This window comes from Betta splendens, chromosome 24, assembly GCF_900634795.4.
Source record: "Betta splendens chromosome 24, fBetSpl5.4, whole genome shotgun sequence".
Taxonomy (NCBI): Eukaryota; Metazoa; Chordata; class Actinopteri; order Anabantiformes; family Osphronemidae; genus Betta; species Betta splendens.
This window is the reverse complement of record NC_040901.2, coordinates 14,570,013-14,592,576: the sequence shown is the minus strand read 5'-3', so window position 1 is coordinate 14,592,576 and position 22,564 is coordinate 14,570,013. Positions and strand designations below refer to the sequence as shown.

General features: G+C 45.1%; 2 protein-coding genes across 4 annotated transcripts; one reads left to right on the top strand and one right to left on the bottom strand.

Moving 5' to 3' along the window:
- The first annotated feature begins 665 nt into the window (after positions 1 to 665).
- gpr132b (G protein-coupled receptor 132b) lies at positions 666 to 3,686 on the top strand. Of its 2 annotated transcripts, XM_029140777.3 has the most exons (3): positions 681 to 798; positions 997 to 1,083; positions 1,857 to 3,686. In XM_029140777.3, exon 3 carries the CDS (start codon positions 1,887 to 1,889, stop codon positions 2,952 to 2,954), a length of 1,068 nt encoding a protein of 355 aa, XP_028996610.1. In that variant the 5' UTR covers positions 681 to 798; positions 997 to 1,083; positions 1,857 to 1,886; the 3' UTR covers positions 2,955 to 3,686. The 2 variants fall into 2 exon arrangements, with proteins under 2 accessions (XP_028996611.1, XP_028996610.1); XM_029140778.3 differs by lacking the exon at positions 997 to 1,083 and having other exon boundaries at positions 666 to 798.
- Positions 3,417 to 22,253, bottom strand: cdc42bpb (CDC42 binding protein kinase beta (DMPK-like)). Of its 2 annotated transcripts, XM_029140774.3 has the most exons (38): positions 21,574 to 22,253; positions 19,671 to 19,762; positions 17,241 to 17,324; positions 17,072 to 17,167; positions 16,738 to 16,886; positions 16,015 to 16,108; positions 15,503 to 15,703; positions 14,749 to 14,997; positions 14,176 to 14,407; positions 13,808 to 13,915; positions 13,201 to 13,334; positions 12,776 to 13,018; positions 12,503 to 12,613; positions 11,654 to 11,898; positions 11,467 to 11,572; positions 11,246 to 11,370; positions 11,069 to 11,174; positions 10,651 to 10,799; positions 10,283 to 10,380; positions 10,003 to 10,082; positions 8,939 to 9,013; positions 8,797 to 8,868; positions 8,484 to 8,589; positions 8,001 to 8,137; positions 7,784 to 7,923; positions 7,545 to 7,626; positions 7,249 to 7,465; positions 7,108 to 7,170; positions 6,784 to 7,025; positions 6,355 to 6,709; positions 6,167 to 6,264; positions 6,000 to 6,084; positions 5,797 to 5,914; positions 5,555 to 5,672; positions 5,159 to 5,383; positions 4,384 to 4,492; positions 4,234 to 4,289; positions 3,417 to 4,135 (listed from the first exon to the last, which is right to left on the bottom strand). In XM_029140774.3, exons 1-38 carry the CDS (start codon positions 21,740 to 21,742, stop codon positions 4,013 to 4,015), a joined length of 5,292 nt encoding a protein of 1,763 aa, XP_028996607.1. In that variant the 5' UTR covers positions 21,743 to 22,253; the 3' UTR covers positions 3,417 to 4,012. The 2 variants fall into 2 exon arrangements, with proteins under 2 accessions (XP_028996607.1, XP_028996608.1); XM_029140775.3 differs by lacking the exon at positions 5,159 to 5,383.
- Between the last annotated feature and the right edge of the window lie 311 nt (positions 22,254 to 22,564).

Below are 22,564 nucleotides of genomic sequence, written 5' to 3'. Positions count from 1 at the left end.
TGCAATTTATTACTTTAAATGGCAAGATTTTAAGAAAAATTCTGGTTCAGACTGAATAATTACCAATGACACACACACACACACACTTATTATTGTGATTTTATTCTGAAAGGTCATAATCCAAATGTTTTTGCTTTAATAGAGCTTTTGAATTATAAATTATGACTATTTAATAACTATTTTATAGTTTAGTAATCACCCACACACGACCTCTATTCAAAATAAAAAATAATGATAATAAATAATTATTATCTTAAATGGCAGAATTTTTTGTTCTGACTGGTTAATTATGACTAGTTATTAAACTATTACAGAGTTAAGCAATTAATTACAAATACTTGCTTAAAATCCTTTCAAATTAAAAAGCTAGTCAGCTTTTTCATGATTGTCAACAATGCACCTTGGTCATCGTTTTAATCTTTGCCAACGTTTTGTCGTTTTTACCTTTTTGTCGTAGACTTTTTGACGTCAACAGCTTAATCAGCGTTTGGCATCTTTTCGGCAGCAGAACAACTCTTCCACGTAATCTCTTTTAAGAAATTGAAGAAATTACTTTTTCTAGTTACATTATATAGGATGCGATTATCCGATTTAACAACAAGTGAAAATTGTTGCTTTGAGTGTTAGCGTCCAGACGGTCGCAGCTGATAAATTAATGTTGAATAAATGATGAAAATAAAACATTAATAAATGATCACAGACGCGTAAATGTGGTCACGTGACATTCCGCCTTGAGTCGCAGTGTGAACCGTCATCTCTTCGTTCAGACAGCACGAGGACACGGAGCGCGTGCGTCAGGTGAGATTTTATTTCTACTCGGTTCTTTTGTCACTATTGTACAGCTTCCTCATAACGCCTGCCTTAATTAAAGTACTGCCGTGAAGGTACTCACACGTGTACAACAAAAGGCAGCGAATATAACAATAACAATAATATTAAGAGTTACATTTATTATCCAGGTTTCTGACGCTGTTCGTTGTGTCTTGTTGGCTGTAGAAGCACTTTATCTTTATAAGGACATTTAAGAGGAAAGGGAACATAAGTGAAGCCTCTGGGTCCAGTCCAGCTGCCACTTGTCACAAGGTACATAGCTCGAGTGTGTTTACATACTAACTCCTCCACATCACATACAATGTTCTGATGATGCTGAGATACACCACTATGAAAAATGTTGGCCTTACTCAAACCTTGTGAGAAAACAACCAGAGTACAAGAGTTTGCAGAGAAATAACCCTGATTCAGAAACCACATCCTGTCGACGATGCATCCTGTCACACATCAACACGTATGACATTTAAAGGTTAAAAGGTCGTTCACCATTTCTGTTCCTGAAAACTTTGTGAGTCACAGTGAGTAAGGTCAAAAAGAAGCAGGAGGACATTTAAAGTACATCAACTCATCAAGGATCATGAGGATGATTCTCATCTTCATCCGTGCAATAACATGTATAATAAAACTTTAGCTAGTAGTTAGATGTGAGTGTGTGTGTGTAGATGTGTTAGCATTCTTACTTTTAATTTTCCTATTTTGTGTGTAGCGCCAACTGTGCATGCAAAATAATTTCCCTCTGGGATTAATAAAGTTTTTTGAATCTTGAATGCACCTGCAGACAGCGGCTTCTAGGCAGTTGGAGTAGCATCACAATAGGAACCTGAAGTGTTCATTCTGTAGTGAGACAGGAAACACAAGTGGTGAGATAGTGAGTCTTCTCGTGTTTCACTTTAGAGTTTGAGATGTAACTTTTGAGAATGTGTGCGTGCCGCAGCTCCGTCTGAGCAAAACAGTCAAGTTCCAAATTAAGGCGGTTCACCGATGATATTGACAAAGTGGTGATTGTGTGCTTTCTGTCCTTGCAGACCGGATGTGTCCGTCCCTATGCAGATACAATGCACAAACTGCCAGCAACCGCTCCTCCAATAACCAATGAAACGGCGAGTGAATGTGAGCTGCCGTACGACGCCGGCCGCCTGTTGCTGCTGATGCTGTATAGTGTGGTTCTGGTGGTTGGCCTTCCAGCGAACCTGCTGACCACCTACCTCACCTGGCTGCAGTTACGCAGGAAAAACGTGCTGGGCGTCTACCTGTGGAGCTTGTCCCTGTGTGACCTCACCTACCTGTTCACCCTGCCTCTGTGGGCGTACTACGTCAGTCAAAGTCACCAGTGGCCATGGACCTCGGCCAGCTGCAAGCTAACGGGTTACATATTCTTCAACAACATGTACATCAGCATCTTTCTGCTCTGCTGCATATCCTGCGACCGCTATATGGCTGTGGTCTACAGCCTGGAGTGCCGCGGTCTGCGGCGGCAACGCTTTGCCGTGCTCCTCACACTTGCCATCGCCCTGACGGTTGCGCTCGGTCATCTGCCTGTCTTCACTATGAGTGAGGGCGACACTGCAGGAGGCAGCGGGCGCTGCTTCGAACCCAGTCAGAGCAGCCCCACTGTGACGGGTTTCAACTACGCCCGCTTCATGGTCGGCTTCCTGATTCCACTGCTGCTGCTGGTGGTGACCAACCACAGCATTTTGTCCAATGTGCAGTGTAGTGTGGGTCTGCGCTCGGAGCAGAAGAAACGAGTCCGCAGGTTGGCTGTGGCTGTTGTGGTCCTGTTCCTGGTCTGTTTTGCCCCGTACCACCTGCTCCTCCTGGTCAGGGCCATCATGTTCCATTTCCCCCAGCTGGAGGACGGGACCTGTCTGTTCGAGAAGACTATGTACACCCCCTACACCATCTGCCTCGGCCTGTCCACGGTCAACAGCGCCATCAACCCCATCCTCTACGTTCTGTCCAGTGACAACATTCGCAAAGAGCTGCACCGAGGACTGAGACAGGTTTGCAATCAAACATATCCAAGGCAGCAATCTAACAGCAGCCAGAACAAGATCAAGCCCAGCAAGAGCTCTTTAGCAATCAAACCTGAAATTCCAAAAGGAGAGAAACCAGATGGGACCTGAAGGACTCTGCTCTGAATGCTGCATGGAGTCTGTGCCAGTATCCTTCAGGGACAATGCTGGTCTCTATTGCCAATTAGGGGCCAGGATTGTGTGTGTGTGTGTGTGTGGGGTGTGGGGTGGGGGGGGCAAACTGACTCTTTAAGGGTCAGGAATGAGTCCAGACTAAAAGCTAGAGGTGTCTGTCTGTGTCTGACCCACTTCCAGCTCTGCACTGATTGGCTCCACTGTCTCCAGTCTCCTTCAGACACTCTGACTGGATGACTCCCTCTTTAATAATTCATGAACATGTCAGACATAAGCGACGGTGTAATGCATTAGATAAGGTTGAGGAGGAAGGGTTGGAATTTTCTTCTGCATGAGTTTTACAATATATTGAACATGCAATAGAACCACAAGCTCACCTGCCCAGGTGTCACCACACATTAAGGCACCTGTTCAGGTGTGACCATCAGAGACACAGACTGACTTTCTTCAGGCTTATTTATTGTGTTTGGCTGCAGGTTCATAATTACAAAGACTCTGTAAATGATGATTCTGGAGGAAGAAAAGAAGTGGTGTTCAGTAGTGACTCCACTTCACCTCCATCTGTAGTCAAACTGGTGGTGGTAGGAGGGGGGCACCAGAAAGGTGTCACTAACACAAAAATCAAAGATTATTTTTCTCCTACAACAACAAGATGGTAATGTGCAATTTTATCAAAAACATTAAAGTTATTTCAGTTTTTTGCCCCCATTAGAGTGAGATCTCCTGTCTGTATGTTAGCCAAAAGTTAGCACAGTGGCTAACAGTGCTAATGCTTAACAGGAAGTTATTTAATACACACAAGAGGAGGAAAGGAAGCAACTGGTCCCACAGAGCCATCCAGAAGATAAGGTCAAACACAGCAGCTGTAAGCAGGGGTGGGTATAAAACCGGGGGGCAGGGTTTCCCAGGAGTTAAAATCCAACAAAATAAAAGCAGCAGAAAGTGCAGACTGACTCCATCACAATAAAACCAAGGTAAAACACGCCGTCTGCAGCCTGACTGGTTCATTCGGCTTAAGGGGGAGGGCGTCAGTCTCAGGGCTCTGATTCCAGGCTGTCCAGAGTCAGTTGGCTACGGTGGGGGGAGTTGGGGCTGGGTGGACTGCTGGGGTTAGAGCTGTTGGAGGGGGTTGAATGCTTGGTGGAGTCCGAGTCCAGCTTGGGGAAAATGGGGGGAGAGCAAAGTTAACTCTTTGTTGGTGTTTTAACAACTCTACTGGTTCTGATCCGAGTAATGTTTGTTTAATGTATGTTACCTCCCGGTCCAGGTCCTGGTCCAGCTCAGAGCGGGATGAAGCTCCACCTCCAAAATCTAAGCCAATAGAAACACAGATTACCATCATATTACACCAAGGTGTGCGTTGCCTGAGGCTGTACAGGTCATGTATGTGCACAGGTGTGTTCACCTGAGGCCGTGCGTGTGATATACGTCTTGTTTCGTTGTTGCCGGGAGATGGTGGACAGGGGCCGGGGTTTATCTCTGATAGACTCGTCCTGAGAGGAAGGCATCACGCTCTGCACACAGTAAAACACAGTGAAAACAGGTAGACAACAGACGTGATCATATGACTTAAAAGCTCGGTAAGCCAGGACCTCTGCCTCCTGCTTTAACTAAAGCGCAGGAGCAAGGAGCAACGTCTCCTCTGAACGTCTTTCCCACTTCGTCTCAAAAATTCAAATACTAATTCAGGTTTGGGTTAAAAAACATTATAAATAAGTAAATGGAGCCTATGACTAGCCTATAGGTGCATCTGCAGGACTCATGGGAGGGAGCAGGGGCAGTCACAGCAGCAAAAAGGGAAAGGTCTAAATTAAACACACAGTCACTGCTGAAATCAGACGACAAATGTCGTCGACAACTTTAAGATTCAACAACTAAACTGAGCTCTAGACTACAAAAAAAATTGTCAATTTTATTAAGGTTAAGACACTTTAGGATTAACTAAGCTAAAATACATCTATCCACCTTTTTTCATTCAAGATCTGTAGGCGTTAACAACCAGCATCAACGCTCGCGCGCCTCCGGCACCTGAACGCCACATCAACGCCCATGCGCCTCCGGCACCTGAACCCCGCTTAAATGCTCACGCGCCATTCGATTCAGAGTAACAAACGAGAGTAGAACTGGGGGGGTGGGTGGTGGGTAGGGAGGCGGTGGTGGATTGAGAGAAGCTGGCCTACCCTTCCCAAAGAAGAGGTGGAGGGAGAGGAAGAAGAGGAGGAAGGCTGCAGTAGGCTCTGCTGGGAGGAGGAACAAGAGGAGGCGTCTTTCTGCAAGAAGGCGCCAGCCGATGCTGACGTCATGTGATACACGTGCTCAAAGTTGGAGGGAGGGGAGATGAGGGTGTGACGGGAGGAGGACGAGGAAGGGGAGGGGGACAGGGAGAGGGAGGTGACATCACCAACCTGTACAATCAGGGAAGAGGAGGAAGAAGTGGAGGTGATATAGGGGAGAACAAGGAGAAAAGAAAGGAGGAGTCAGTGTGATGAATAGAGCTTCCAGAGGAGAGGAGGTGAGGGAGGAGAGCATGCCAGCAGGAGGAGAGCAATATATAAGAGAGTTATTTTTAGAATTACCAAAGGAAGATCCATGAGGACCTGCATCCCGTCTCCTGGTCCCATGTGGGCCACGTGGTTAAAGTTTGTAGGATTAGAAATCATCTTGGACCTGAGCTCAGGATCCCTTAGCATCACCCTGTAAAGACACAACAAAAGTGTGTGTGGGACAGAACACGTCAGTATGGTTTTACTGAATCACTGTGGTTTTAGTTTTCAGTTAGCTAGCTGAGTCAGCGATTTGTTGTATTATGCCAAGTCACCTCCTCTGCTGTAGCCGCTCCTCTTCTGGAACTTTGAAAAGAAACTTCCGCTTGCTGCGAGTTCGAACCATCAACTTCCTGCTGTTTTCAGATTTTTCAGGTATGGTGAGATCTCCCTCTAAAGAACGACAGGTGGTTGGGAAAGATGGGGAGGATCAGACAGAGTCCAGATGAGTCTCTAGCCTCAGGTGTGTGACTGTTACCTGACGAGGTGTTGCTGAAGTAAATCAAACGTGGAGGTTCTGAACTCAGCAGGTTCAACGTCCCTTCAATATTCAGAGGTCTGATCTGAGAACAGAAAAGCAAAGCAAGCTTGAACTGGTCCTGAAACCTGATTGGATAGTTTCCAGCCTGGGCTGACATCAGTCACCTTGCGTAGGGAGATCGTCTGGACCCATTCTGTGGTGTGAATGTCAAAGACATCGACTCCATATTCACTATAGACCGTCAGGTGCGATGAGTTTGAGCCTGCAGACAAAGAGGATACAGCTGTCTATATACCTAATCACCAGTTGTTCATACTCAACCCATTCCTGATCTGACTGACGAGTAACGTACTGCATGCAAGGGGTGACGCAGGCCACATCAGTTCCTGGGTTCTGGAGCGGCGGCCTTGTCCATCAACATAGACGCCAAGCTGACTGAAGCACAGCAAAACCTCGTTAGAGCCAACCTCCAGGGCATGCAGAGCATCTAGGGGCTGCTGTGCCAGGAAGGCCAGAGACGGATCAGCTGGGTACACTAGGCTGATGGGGGATGACTCCCCCTGCAGGGCCAACAGAGCAAACCCAGAGGGATACCCAACGCACAGGCGCTCCCTCACCATTCCCAACCACTGCACCACGCCAGGGGCCTGAACCTCCCACAGCTTTTTATGGTGTGGCTTTGCTCGGGTGATCTCATAACACTGAACCTGGAGGAAGACAGAGTCAGGAACAGAGGCACTAGAGACATTCACTTAAAATTCTGACTGCATCCTTGAATTACCTTTTGTTTGACAGCAGCCAGCAAGCAGGCTGGGCCTCCTGGTCGGAGGACTCCTGTGGTCAGAGCCTGGCAGCCTTTTGTGTCTGCCAGCTTTATGTCGAAGGCAGGTTCTGTGCCCTCCAGAACCTCCCAGGGGTGAAGATGAACATGACGGTTCCTACCACCAAGAAGAACAATGATCTTCTCTTTTGGAAGCAAATCGATTTGATAAACCTTTTTGCTGTCGGCAGCTCGCAGGATAACTGCAGAGAGAGGGTGATGTTTACTTTTGGCAGGAACCAGATTAACTGTCCGTTTTCACCAAGTACATAAAATCTGTCTCACCATCTCTGGTAACCTCAACCACAAACAATCCATCCTCGGTTCCCAGGACAACCCTCTCCCTATCTGCAGAGAAAGACTGAGGTTTGTTTAAAATGTATTATGCAATGGCTTCATAGGTAGTAGTTAGGACTAGTCACTGACCGAGCACCGCCGCGGATAGTGTGGTCTTGATGATGGGCAGTGATGCGTCATAGGCCTCATGCAGAATGTGGACCTGCCGGCTTTTCAGCAGGTTCTTGGTCAGAATGTTCTGCAGCCCCTCTAGAATTCTGACCCACTTCTTCTTCTCTACTTCGCTCTCTGCCAGGACCAGCAGAGACAGAGAGGAGAGCTGCGATATCAGCTGTGAGGATGTAACCTGAACACAAGGACAACGTCAATCACAACATAGGCCACGTTAAGGGTTAGAAAGTGGCAGAGGGGCCAAAAGCTCCTACCCTGAAGATGCAGGGGATGTCCTTGCTGGTGGCATGGATCACATCAGATGCTAAGACAGAGTTGACAGAAAAGTCCTCATCTCTGAAACAGAAACTTCATATTATGTTTCTCAAATCAATTAAGACGTTATTTACACAGAACAAGACTTGGGACTTAACATGACCTTGATAAAACCATCCAAAGCTAAAACTAGCCATCTCCAAAGGTTTTGGTCGTCAACATGCATAAACAAACGAACCTGAGGTCAAGAACCAGACTGGCTGCCACGCCAGGCTGGGTGGACTTTCCCTCCGCAACGTCGTAGAGAAAAAGTTTACAATCAGACACCACAGCAAATGCTCGCTGCCAACCCTTCTTTACCCCAGTAGGCTTCGGGATCTAAATAGAGAGACAAGGCCTTAGGAATCTGGAACTTAAGTAGCAGTGCTAGGTTAGCACTCTGTCAGAGGTCCTACCCTGACATAGCCTTTGTATGCAGTGCCAATGCCTCTCTGGACATCAATGCCCTGTGGCCTTTTGGCTTGCTCAGCTGGGATGGGGCAGACCTGGGGGGCGTGGTCTTTACAGGACACGTGACAGATGAAGGAGCACACTGCAGAAAGAAGTGGACAGTCAGACCCTGTGTGTCATGGGAGAAACCTCAGCTGGACCTGGTTGCATTATGTTAACCTGCTGTTGTCTTCACAGTTGGATGACAGCACTTATACTAGGTTCATCCTCATGAAGTGAAGTGCTTTCACACCTTAATTTGTTTGTTTTGGTTCAAATGAGCTGATTAGTTTGTAAACTTGTAATTTCTTCTAGACTCTGTTCCGTTTCACACACAAAAATCCAAGCATGCCAATAAACAATGGCAGCTAGTAGCATGAACTTAGGTGGTTAGTAGCAACCAAGTAACAGTAACAAGCAGATGGTAATTGCAGTGTTTGATTTTGTACCTTCACAGGCATATCCTTGTCTAATGAGTCCCACCATCAGTGAGGTGCAGTGTGTGCACAGAGTCGGACTGGAGAATGTCTTAATGCTCAGCTGGTGAGCTTTGGGCTGTGAACACAAACACACAGGTGTTTATTACTACATGTTATGACAAAACAGATTTAAAGCTATAAATCATTTACTTGTTATTCTCAAAAACACTTATATGAAGCTTCACCTTGTAAAAACCTGGTCATATAAACGGAGCCTGAAACAACTGGCCATTACACCCCACCACCAGAAAAGGAAGGAACAACTGACAAACACCCTACAAACCTTTGATAAGGTCAGTGCTGAGCTCTGGTTTGTGGGGGAGGGACTCTCGGGGACTGGCGTTGCCGTGACTTCCTGCTGACAAACAACTGAGTTAGACAAACAAACAAACGTAACATCCACAAACCATCAGGATTAGACTGACCTCTTGTTCTGAGGTGGCAGCGGGCATTTGGGGGGAGATCTCCAATTTGTGTGGGGTGTAGTCGATGTCTGTAGACTGCAAGTGGCAGGAAAGAAACAAACACAGCTCAGACATAGACCCTGTTTTGTTCATGGCAGACAAGTTGTCTTAACTTCAGGTGTTTATCTCCTACTGAAATTGATCAAACAGTTTAAACAGGCAGAATACGTTACAAACCAGAGGTTGCCTAGATAAATATCATACTGACGCAGTTTTTTAAGTCAATTTAATCATGTGCTTCACACTCATGCTTCCGTTATCAACAGGCTGATTTGTGGTTGCTTGATCCTTCGGTACCAATACTGGTGCTCCCAAAGTAACAGTACTCTAAGACGCCACACTATTATGTAATTTATTTGCAGAGGATCTTTCTCATATGCAGCAGTGACTAAATAAGAAAACTGAGACAATGTAATGAAGAGCTGATAATGACATTCAATGTGAACATGTATTTGTGTAAACTTTTCAGACTGACTGCAGACCACCTTCAGTCCTGGAGGTGAACAGACCGCCACACCAGCATTGAGTTTTTACATGATGTCACTATATCAGCTTATCAGCTCACTGTCCAACAACTAGAATCACAGTGCTAGCCACTACAATGGACAGTTGACTGCCCATGAGGATTGAGGGAGACCTGTTGGGGAACTTACTTCCTCCCAAAGAGCAGGTAGCAAAGAAGCAGAGCTAACACACGTCTCCACGATGCAACGAAAAGCAAACAACACATCAGTGATTTCATCATGTTCATGTCATCTGATTATAGGTCAAAAACTTATTTATTTCAACTGCTGTTTGGAAAGACTAAAAAAATTAACCCAAACACAGCAAAACTCTGCGTGAGACCAGGCTTAATACGGAGACAGGCATATTGAATATACCAGAGACACATCAAACGGTAGAACTGAGCAGCAGGCTGAGGATCACTCTGCTGCCATTTCATTTGAGAAGCCACCAGAAAAGATGTATCAACGGTCAGAGTCATCTCATCGCCTGACACAGGTAAACAGGGGACACAGACTCACTTTGAAGGTGAGGTCTGGAGCCAGAGGTGATGTATTGAAATACTCAAAGATGGAGTCCTGAAAGTCTGGAAGCTTCAGACCTGCAAAAGATACGAAGGATCAAATATGATTGAAGTCTTATTCTAGATTTCTGCAGGTTACAATATCATATGGGTTTAGTCTGAGCAGAGCATAAAGTTGTCAGACGACTTCACAGATCTGAGACTGAGCAGGAGAACTCATGTGATATTACAAAGTCACTGCAGCTCCTTGGACCTTGTGGGTCTATGGATAGTCTTACCTTTATCAGAGCAGGAACGATTTTCCTCCATCTCCCTTTTAAGATTCTCCATCTGCTCCATTGCCTCTCTTCTGTTCTCCTCAGACTCCTTCAGCTTACTGCAGAAAAGACCAGAAACTTACATTTGCAACATGGACAATTGCACTCTATTGCATCCTTCGTTAGTAAGCTTATTCCTGAACCATAAAATAATACTTTTATGGTTGTCCTAGTGCTTCATTATTATATGTGTTCATATATATTGTTTCTTCTTATTGTGTTTTATTATGCTGTATTATGCTTATACTGAAAGATGTGAATTTCGCTCTGGGATGAAAATAAAGTATCTATCTATCTATCTAACTACACATCAGTATTTCACCGCTGACCTCTCCAGACTGATGTTGGCATCCTTGACTTTGCGCAACTCATCTTGAACAAGCTGCTTGGCTCTGATCTCAGCATCCAGAGCAGATTGCAGCTCCAGACGAGCTGACATGTCCAGTTTTTGGCTCCGCCGCACCTTCCACAGAGGGTCCTGAAGGGAGACAGTCAAACCCTTAGTATCCAGTGGACAGCATTTTAATATCACATTACCAGTCAGAAAGCCAGTCAATGCTGCTGGGTGATATGAGTAGGGATGCATTTTAAAAACACTTCCACATCCTTCAGAGCAAAAGCCTTTCCTGAGAAAACACATCATTACACATGTAGAAAATAAATCCCGGAAAGTTTTCTGGGCGAGGAGTCTGTGCAGTCTCTTATAGCAGCCCTGTTCAGAGTGTGTATTTTTAGTATGTTAGTTACCAAAGGCCTGGTTCCCAGGCTGGAGCTGCGCAGTGTTTCCAGCTCCTCTGTCATCTTAGTGGCCAGGGCCTGAAGGTAACCTCGGGCATCCTTTTCATCACTCACCCTGGAAACAAACAAACATGTGAGCCGATGTGGACCACAGGTGAGGGCTACAAAGTGCCAGCTTGGACTCACCATTGGATGATTTCTGCAATCTGGGCCTCCCAGTGAGCCACACTCTCCTTCTTAGACGACAAGTCTTGAAGTTCATCTTCCAGCTGCCGATTCTGAGCAGTCAGTTTATCCACAAATGAGCACAGCTGTGGAGGGCGGTAACTTTTAGGACTGCAACAGTACTACGTAGAGAGGCGGATGTGTACAACAACGGTGTTAAAACAGTGGTGGTACTGCATTACCTTGTCTGTCTCAGCTGTGAGTTTATGGTTTTCTTCTGTCAGTATATTTTTCTCTCGTTCATAATTCTTCTTTACAGCTGCAATGGCTTCATCTATCTCAGCTTGTCTGCAGGTAGACACATAAACCCCAACTCATACTTTTGGAGATCACCACTATGAACCTGACTTTCTCTTGTTCAGGACTCACCTTTCTCTCTTGAGCTTGTCCAGTTTGTCTCGAATCTGCAACAGCTCCTTGTTGGTCATGAGCTGGGCCCCCTCAGACTCATGCAGATCTTTGCGGAGGTTTTTGAGCTCAGAGGAGTGGGCAGAGTCCCTTCTCAGCAACTCCTCCTCATAAAACAGGATCTTCTTATCAAGCTCAGCCTTCAGACGGGACAACTCCTGTTGTGACTCAGACCCCCCTGCCGTTGCTCCCCGACCCTGCTGGGACTGAGACCACCATCAGAACCGTGTTTATTGTCGTTCTGGTTTTGAAGTCTCAGCTACTAATCTGAACAGTAATACAAGTCTTTATTTAAATGTGTCATAGTTTGCTGCTTAAGCTACATTGGTGTGTTGCTGCTCAGGGTCAGGCAGTGCATTAGTTGAGTGTCTTGATGGATACTGAGGGTTTGCTGTGGTTACGAGTACGTTTGAAAAAAATGTGGACTGTAGAAACTATTCTTTCTACAAAAATGCTATTTCTCATTAGAAGTTATTGAATTAAAATCATTTAAAGTTTAAAAAAAAACTCCTCAGGAGAAACCAACACAAGATGACTAGTGGATATCTGAATAAGTCACTATTCCTTCTTCTTCGTCTTTGATTCAAACATTTTGTGCAGTCAGAGAAAGTGAATGTCAGTGAACGTCAATAAAGCGGTGATTCCATTTAGGTTGTGCAAGTCCATCTACCCTTAATTTTAGTTTAGTCTGGTTTCTATCATTTCTTTCATTGCAGCTTCTCTTTCTCACGTTCAGTCTGAAGTGAGGGGCGTGGCCTGGTGGCACAACACAAAGAGGGGTGTAGTGTATGTGCCTGGGTGACCTCTAACCTTTAGGTTCCCAAGCTCAGTCTCCAGCTGTTTAGAGTAAACCTCAGTGTGCTCCCTCAGCTTCTTCTCCTTAGATGCCTCTGCCTTCACATCATCCAACTGAGCCTCCAGCTGAAAGAAAAAGAAAATCACACACCTCTTTAAATCAGGCTTCTATTTGGAACACATGTCCATATTATCTGTATTATTTATCTGCCTGCTCACAAGTCACATACTGAATACAGATACAAAGACTGGTGGACTGGTAATGTGCTACAGAAACAAATAGTTCACCTCCTTGCGGTTCTTCTCTGTTTTACGAATCTCCTGTCTCATGGTGTCCATCTTCTGCAGCAGGGTGTCCATCTCCTCCTCCTTGTCCCGGAGCTGACGGGACACACGCTGTTTGGAGGAGCGAAGCTCACCCATCCTCTCTGACAGCCCCGAAAACTCTGCCAGAGCCAGTTTCCTCTGAGAGTGTGCATCCTTCAGCTCCTTCGTCTGACTCCTCAAACGCTCCAGAGACTCAGACAGCTGCTGCTCAAACAGGAGGACAAATGGGTCAGTGCTGGGGGTAGGCTTCCAGTTACACCACAGTTTCCAGGCAGAAACGCAGAAAAACATTTTAAACATGTCTGCAACAATGGGGGGAGAACTCAAGCATATTCTATTCACCTTCATGACATCGGCCACCTGTTCAGGTATATCTCAGTACTTACCTTGTGTACGTCGTCCTTTTCCTGTCTTAGGGTCTTCACCTGTCTTTCCACGGTCTTCAGTTTAGAGGCAGAGCTCTCGTAGTCCTGTCTAAGGGAAACTGCCTCCTCCAGCTGGTGCTCCAGCCTATCAGATTCTATGACAGCACATGGATGGAGTTGATTTATGTGGAACAGGTTGTCTGACAGAAACTACAACTACAACAACTCTGAAGCCCCTCCTCAAATAGGGGATGTACTAGACACTTGTAACTGCTGAATCCAACTAAACTATTTAAGTGTTTTTTCATCTACCACTGTACTGTGCACAATGTACCACTATATGTGTCACATGGGTGGTGACTGTAGCAGCAATAGTATGTAAAGTGTGTGTGCAAACTAGAAGTAATATCCTTACTACTACATTCAACAAAGATAACAGAAAGTCAGAGTGCTTTTAAACCCAGACAGTGCTACATATAGTTTATCTACCTGCTCTGCCATAACCACCGCTTTTATTTGATGGGAGTTGTAGTTTTTGACAAGCACCAATAGATCAAAAGCATTTTCAACGGAAAAATGGCAGCCTGTGTTGCCAATTGTAATAACACATTGCTACGGCTCCTCTGACCTGCTAGCTTTTTCTTGAGCCGTTCAATCTCCTCATTGAGCTTCTTGATCTCTTTGTCTCGAGTCAGAGTTCCTCCTCGAGCCGGAGCTTGCAAGGCCTGAGTTGATTCTACAAAAACAGCAGTTTGGGGTGAAGAATACTTTATTGGTGGCCAGGTGGCAGTGATGATGATAATTATGATGATGATGGCCAACTGACATTTATTTTCGAAAAAAATAAATAAATAAATAAATCAATTAGAAAACCAGCTGTGAAAATCATCTGGCCCTTACATACAAGGGCCAGATGACTGAGCCAGGACTACTACAAAGGCTATTAGAGAAAAGCTGGTAGAGTCATGGAAAACATGCCAAGCTCGTCAGTCTCACCCTGCAGTTTACGGTTCAACTCCTGTTTTTCCTGCTCCAATCGACGGATCCTCTTTTCAAACACCTCCACCTCTTGTCCAGCACCTCCACCCTCCTCCTGCTGTCGGACCTCAAGCCCAGCCCGACTTACAGAACTGTGGTCAGAGAAGCAGCTGCCAGTGGTGAAGGTAAAGCCGACAAAAGGAAGGTGCTGACCAGTAAAACCAGTGTGGGACACTGGAGGGCTAATGTCCTATTAAAAAAAAAAAAAAAAAACATTAGTCTAGTAGGTGGCATCAGCAAACAATACCTTGTGAATCTGCTAAGGTCAGAGGGGCTCCAGTCTGAGGAGATAAGACAGGGCCCAGTAACTAGAAAAAAAAAAAAAAAAAAAGGAGACAGGCCCTTAAGCGGGTTATGAGAACACCAGGATGCTGGTGGTGCTGGTGGTGGCTGGGGTGATTGGTCTGTTGATAAACACATTTAGTATGAAAAAGCCTCAGTGGTAGCAACTCTAAATTTAAACTGGGAGCACAAATACCAGCAGACAAACTGCTTTATGTGGACAGTGTGGTGCAGATACTGCATCCTCACCGGGTTCTTGAGAACATCATCATCAACATCAAAGTTGGAGGTATCAGTGGGTGAGGACACGTCAGGGATGTAGGGAGCCTCAGCAGACCGGATGTTGTCCCAGTCAATCCCACTGAAGAAGGGGTGGCCCTTGAAGTCAGAGATGCCATTGAGACCGAGGCGGCGTTCCCTGGAGCACAGCAGACGCTGGATCAGGTCTTTGGCGACTTCAGACACATCGGTGACGTGCGAGGGGAATTGGAAACGCTCCTAGAAACAAGGAAAAACAGTGTTTTTAGCTGAAGGAAAAAGACAGAGGTGAAATGGAGGAGAGACAGCCCGAGGGATAATAAGACTGAAATGGAGAGCAGGATATCTGTCCACTGAGAGATACGTTCAGATTTAGAAAACAGGAAGTAGGACGAGAGTCTGGAGACAAACCGATAACCTGGAAACTGCAGCCAGGGAAGAGCTGAAACAGGAACACTGTGCCGTTCTTAGGACACAGATCAGTTCAGATACTGTCTTATGAAAGTATAATAGAACTTTTTTCTCACTTGCTTGAAATCTGTCTGAATAAACAGACCATTTACTTTGTGACAGATGGTCAAGCAAATAAATTAATACCAAAATAAATGTTGCTTAGGACTAGATATTTCATAAACTGTGCTGGTGTTGTGAATACAGGTGACCATAGGAACCAGGACTAGGGCAAAGTTCAGGACGCAGACATTTCGTTTTTTACTGTACCCTGATCTGGTCTTGAGTTTCTCACCTCGTGGTTCATGATCTTGCCGTAGGTCTCCACCAGCGACTCGGCATAGAACGGTGTTTCTCCATACAGCATTTCATACACACAGACTCCCAGAGACCACCAATCACACTCTGGTCCATAGCGGCCCATCCCGTCCTCCATCGCCTGCAGGATCTCTGGGGAGATGTAGTCTGGCGTGCCCACAGCCACAGAAGACTGGACCTGCACCAAAACAACAAATAGGGTCACTGAAGATTTGTTGAAACCAAGTGTAAAATAAATGTAAATTGAATCTAAAACCAATAAAACCTAAACTGAACCTTATATAAATAGTTTGTGATGTTTGATAACAAAAGATTAAATCCATACAGTTTCAAATAGATCTATAACCAGATCTCCTCACTTCAGAACGTTCAGCTGCCTATAAATGATTGATTGTTGGATGTATCTTTACAATTAAATTAATGATCAATCATTTCTCAGCCAATACCAACTACCTGCCATGAGCTAAACCTGGTTTGTGTGTGTCTTACTGTGCCATCCTCCATCATGCGCAGACAGGACCCAAAGTCGGCGAGGCGGATGTGTCCATTCACGTCCAGCAGAACATTGTCTGGTTTAATATCCCTGAGAGGACAAAAGCATCCATCTACATAAACTCCTCCAACATGAAAACTCGCTCACAGACAGAGCTTTTAAGATTAAAGCAGTCTTCTTCTTTCCGGCAACCTGTTTTAATTTTGGAAAGTTTAATGTCATTTCACATGACTATTTTTTTTAATTCAACAAAAAAATCAGAAATAGGCAAAGGCACAGAAAAGAAGAATAACTGTATAAATTGAATTATTAATTATTCTTGTCCTGAGAGTCAGAACAAATAACAAATCATCACTTCACTGAAAACCTCTCGTCTGCAGCAACAGTGAATCACACTGTACCAGCAAATTAACCCACCACCCAGTTAGCTCACACTTAAGCAGGGGGTGGAGAGTGGGTGGTGTCTGACAGTCACAGTTTCAGTTTCTGCACAGGAAGGAAGGTGGAGACTGAGCTGGACAGGACATAACTACATTTCCCAGAGGACACTGCTGCCAGGAAGACCACACTTCCTTACACAGAACACACACACAGGTCTGACCTCTGTTGGTTAGTGGTAAGGATGCCGTTACTGTGGTACCAAAAACTCACACAGGGAATCTACTACCAAACAAACATCTGTTATTACAGCAACCCCACCTGGTCAGTATAACCAGTACCTGTGGATGTAGTGCTGCTGGTGGATGGAGTGGATGGCCAGCACCATCTCAGCGACATAGAACTTGGCCATGTCCTCTGGAAGACGGTCTTCAAATTTGCTGAGCAGAGTCAGCAGGTCCCCACCCACATAATAATCCATCACCAGGTACTGGAGTACAAGTGCAACACAGGACCACATCATCAGAGAGCGCTTTACAATACTTACAGGAATGACTGTAGTGCAGCTTTACCACCCCCAGGGGATGGGTTAAATGCAGAAGACCAATTTCATTGTTAAATTGTATGTGATAATGACCAATAAAAGCTTTCTTTCTTTTTACCAGGAGTACTAACCAGGTAGTTGTCATCTTGGAAGGCATAGTGCAGAGTTGTGATCCATTGACTGTCTCCCTTCACCAGGACGTCTCGCTCCTCACGGAAACATGCTGTCTGTACACAGGATATGTTTACATGTTAATAAGCGAGATCCTAACTAAGACAACATGATAATGATGAAGCTCACCTCAGCCCTCTTCAACATTTCCCATTTGTTAAGAATCTTCATGGCATAAACTCTTTCAGTGTGCTTCATCTTCACTACAGCAACCTGAGGCAGAGAGACAGAGAGAACGCTGAGCAGAGAGAAACTAGTTATGCACTTCAGGACCAGTTTGAATGGACTCATCTGAGTTGAGGTTGCTGGGATGTTTTTTTAAATTAATAATTAAATGAGTTATGTTTGAAACAGACGATGGCTGTTTACTAAAGATGATCATCAGGGGACAACTGACACATGGTCTCTGAGTGGGTGTATGAAGGTGGACGGGTTTAAACAGTAGGTCCAACATTCTTACTGCTGGGCCTTGACGTTTCAGCATTTGTCCACGTGCATCTCATGACTAAACAAAAAGCTGATTCCAGTTTGTGTGCATTACTTAGCTTTTCCTCAATGTGCAGCAAATCCTGTTTCAACGTGTCAGAAAACGTCACACAGGTATGAACACTGCAGCTGTTAGAAGCCCCTGCTACATGACCGCAGCTTCCAAGTCAAACACCTGTCTGATACAGGCCAGGACTCCACAGTCAGAGCTCAACATGACATCCCAGAAGTTAGTGGATTGCCTAAGCCTGGACCAGAACCTCAACCTATACTTTGACCTGAACACAATGTGGCACAACGGTGTTGCCTGTATGTGTGTCTGGGTGGTTGAGCGCCACAGTGGGTCCGGCACTCACAGCTATGCCAACAGACTGTGTGAGTATATCCTGAGGCAGCAGGTGTGTCTCTGACCCACCTTTCCTCTGGTATGTGCACTATGTGTAAACACTAATCCCGCTGCTCAGATTGGACGGAACCCTGCTGCTGAATACAAAGCCCTGTGGACCCTATTCCCTACAATCTCATTGTCTTCCAGCCTGACAAACTTCTGCTGTCTCTGCTCAGAGTGACTGGTGCAGGGCCAAACACTGTATGAAGTACATCATTAACCGATGACCTTCAGCATATGAACATAAGCATTTGTTACTAATCCTCAATCCCAAACTACTGAACCCATCAGAGCCAGAGTCCCAGGATCTGTGACAGAAAACAAAGACAGGCCTCCACTGTACTGTACCAGTCTGTGTACACATGTTGATGTCAGCTCTGCAGCTGCTGCTGATGTCATCACACAGCTGCTCTTCAATTGAATGCTCTCAAGTAACCAGGTTACAGTCGCCATTGCTGAGAAAACTGTTTATTTAAGTGTCATGTAAAAAACTTCTGTAATCAGGGAAGTAGATCAGAGAACTCAGAAAGCGGATTACTCTGCCACTTACACATATAACCACGTTACCAATTGGGGTTTCACAAGTGCAGAACAAAGGCTGCAACTACCTGCTGGCCCTGTCCCACAGCAACTTCTTACCTGTTGACACAGACGGAGACCAATCCCAATCTGGATCCATCTTAATTCATCTTCAGTGATTTCATAATCAAAGAGCTATGTTTTCAAGAATGTCAAAGTGGATCCTGACTATGGGAGCTGGTTTTAAAGTAGACATCCTGAACCCAGATCAGGTGAGAACGTGTGGAGACAAGCTAATGATTGACAGGAGCCAAACCCTTTTCATCATCATCATATGACTCATGTGGGATTGGTGGAGTCAGGTTGCAAGTATAAACAAGAGGAGAAAAAAACATCACCAGACATTTTACTGCAGTAAAGTACAAATGTTTTAAAATACAGAACAGATTTTAGACCAACATTATATTCATTTATGAACAGACTGGTGGGACCATTAGGTCTCTGCTGGTCTGCTCTGATTCTGAAAGAAACAAAGAGTCTAAGCTTCCTGCTCAGGTTTGCCTTCCTGTTCTCTGGAAAACTTCCTGTCTGACCCTTAAGTAAACAAGCTAGAGAGGACGAGGAAGAGCCTGCTGTTCCTCTAAACAAGAACAAGCTGTGAACCCGTTCCTTTTTTCTAAGCCTTCACACAATAAACAAAAACTACACTTTGATCCTGTTTCACTTTCTGGAATCACAACTTTAACTCTTAGATTTAGTTTGTTAAAGTTTAACTCTGGTAAAGTTGTGATTGGAAGCTTGGGTCCCGATAAATACTCTTACACATAAACATACCTGACAACGTTCATTAGGCCGAGTGGTTTGAGCACATGTAGCACTCAAACACACATTACCTGTTTGATTCTGCAAATATGCATAATAAGGTAACAGCATCTATGATTGTTTTTCCCCATGCCCCGGTCACATGATACGCAAAGGGCCACCAACATGGCCTCACACTAGGCGCATAATTACATCTGACAAATTCATATATACACCCCAACATACTTAACACTAGGCAGCTGGCTTTTTGATGTGTGAACGTAAGATGGACCCGGCCCGTTGCAGAACAGCTCCCAGTTTCCTTGCTGGGATGAGGCAGATTCCTCTCCTTACACTGGTCTTACCTCTCCAAAAGCTCCTCTTCCTATCACCTTTAGCATCTCAAAGTCGTCTCTGTGCAGCCTCATGTCCTTCACTGTGGTGGTGAACGGCTTCACTGTGGACACACACCACAGTGCATACCATTAGACTGCTACTATTATACACACCATCAGTGACACACACAGTGGAGTTCAGCTGAAGACAGTTATGGAAAGTAAAAATGTACACATTACAAATATGGAGGAAGAGGATTTACGAGTCGACTGTAGTGAAATGTAGAAAGACGGATTACTCTACATTAAATCATAACTGTTTTAACTGATCTCAGAGATCCAGGGCGTAGTGACACACACAAGCATGGAGATGTTTCATAGTACAAGCTCAGTGCTCTAGCTGAAGAACTGAAGTCCTTATACAGATGTTCCATCCAGCTGCGACAGACTTGGCAATCTGCCTGTCACCGGGTGTGAAGGGGTGGGCAGTAGGACCCAGCTCCTCATTCATCTTTTATTTATCGGATCCGGCATTTATCTGGGTCACACACACGTACACACTGATACACACACAGATCCACTGAAACGATACAGTTAGATTTAGTACCAGTTACCTATCAGCCCCATTGGGGCTATTATCTTTTCCAAAAATCACTTTCAGTATTTATATGAAAGTGCTGCAATTTAAACTTTATTTAAATGACTAACAGTAACTGCTTATTGGATATTATTAGCTACAAATCTACCTGCTTGACTTGCAACATGAACACTGACCCAGAGGTGCCTGCTATGCAGGTATTTATGGGCCATCACAGAGAAATGTGGCTAGGCTCTAGGCTTCTGTGTAGTACTGGCTGATCACCGTGGCTTGTTCAGCAGCATGTTCACTACTGTCACCCATTTTGTAGGAGCAAATATATTCAAGTAAGAACGTCCTCTCCAGTTAAACCATCAGCTATCAGCATAGCTATAATATAGAAAATATCTGGCAACCTAGAGTTTTATTAAATCCAATAAAACAAAGATTAGCCATTCTTTTGTCCAGGTCCAAACCCTGAGCCAGTTTTCAAGATGAACCCACATCCTGCAAGAAAAGGCTCAGAACAACATTCAATTCAGTTTTTTTTCCTATAGCACCAATTATAGTTAGGCACTTTACAGGCTTTAACAACCGACACAACAAATACTTATTCTTGATCAACTGTGAATATCATGCTGATGTGAGCTAATCACAATATCAATCCACTAATTAAAATCGCACGAGAGTCATTGTTTGACTAGATTTATTGGTATTTAGCTTGAGTCACTGTCAGAACCAGTGTTACTGACTGGAGCCAGTCTAAAACATTTGAGATCCTAGACGTCTGAACTGGGTTGTGATCACTGAATACGTTCTTTGATTAATGATCGGCTTCTGATTATGACAATTGCACTTTGAGCTATTGTATCTGGGACACAACAGGACAAAATGGGAACAGGCTGAACCAGGAGAAACTGGGCCAGTGCGGTCCCTCTGTTGCAGTCATGTTGGAAAGAAACAAAATTTGGATCAATGTATTGATCTTAAACTCCATCATTTCCTGTCCTGATCAGACACAACAGGGTCCTGGAAATTCATGCTTTAGTATGTTTCACGCCTTTGAATACAATGTCCTCTGCAGACTAGCGGAGCTCATGATACATTCCTACAGTAGTCTGGAGAGAACAGACAGACAAAGATCACGAAATGTCCACATTCAACACCAAAACCCAGATCGGACAAGATGATTCATTCAATGACCCATGCAAATGCTGGAAATGTGCTTTGATGCACTTTTGGCTGCTCTTAATAAACCTAATGGCACCTCAAAGCTCAATCGAACCTCTAGAGGGACAAGAACCTTGTGATTTCGGGGTTGCTGGCATTAAAGGCTGCCTCCAGGCTGGAGCTTACCCCACTCCAGGAAGTCAGTGATGTGCTTCTCTCTCTTCAGCGGGGAGCTGGAGCACTCCGTGTAGAGGCAGAGAAGCAGGTCCAGCAGCGTCTCCATGCTCACACAGCCGGCCGCCTTCTGCTCCACGAGCAGTTCTTCCAGCCGCTTTAGACGGACCTGAGCAGACATCCTGACCCGGAACGCTGATCCACCGTCACCAACCCCTCCGCTGAGACCGTTGGCCGCCGCCGAGGCTCCGCTTTCTGCCGGCTAACCGCAGCTAACTCGTTAGCTCCGGGAAAACATTCCCGACATTTTGAGCCGTCTGGGTGTCGGTGTGTCTCCGCTTGTTATTTTCGCCCCGTCGTGTCGTCGCCGTTCAGCCCTCAGGCCCGCGCTCTACATCGGCGTTAATCCCGGCAAATGTGGTCTATTCTCACGGAAATCTGGCGTCGTTCTGACCCTCGACTCTCAGGTTGGCCGCCACCGCTGCCCCATGTCCGGCAGTCGGTGCGATAGCTCCGTGACACACTCCGGAGCTCCGGGACGAGGTCGGCGTAATCAAAATGTCGGTTAGCAGCAGCTGAGAAGGTGGCGAAGGATTAGAAACGGTTTTTCTGTAGTTTGAGGGGAGCCACCGGTGTGGCTAGTTGGAAGGGAATATGGCTGATCCAGATCCCGATCCCGAGAACAAGCTAAGAGAGCAGACACGCTTCCGGTCAGGCGGCGTTACACAATAAAATAGTAAAATGTAAATTATATGAAAACAAAAGTACGAAATTAAACAATTTATTTGTTACATTTTATAATTAAATAAAAAATAATTGTTTATGTTTACACAAATATTGGTTTCTTTAATTGAAGTTAACATTACTGGAGCTTGGACAGATAAATAAACCACCTACGGACAATTTAGAATCCACCATTAACCTATTGCACGCCTTTAAGGATCCTGAGAAAAAAAGACCCTGGAGTTTATTTACTGTGTGTAATGTTTTTAATAACATAGAA

Bases quoted from the DNA above. Each gene is read 5' to 3' on its own strand.
- gpr132b (XM_029140778.3), top strand. From the start codon at position 1,887: ATGCACAAACTGCCAGCAACCGCTCCTCCAATAACCAATGAAACGGCG.
- cdc42bpb (XM_029140774.3), bottom strand. From the start codon at position 21,742: ATGTCTGCTCAGGTCCGTCTAAAGCGGCTGGAAGAACTGCTCGTGGAG. The intron at 11,175-11,245 runs GTGAGTCCAAGC...GTTTGTTTCCAG, and splicing joins ATTGCAGAAATCATCCAATG to GGTGAGTGATGAAAAGGATG. The intron at 4,493-5,158 runs GTAGGCCAGCTT...TACTGTGTGCAG, and splicing joins CCACCTCTTCTTTGGGAAGG to AGCGTGATGCCTTCCTCTCA.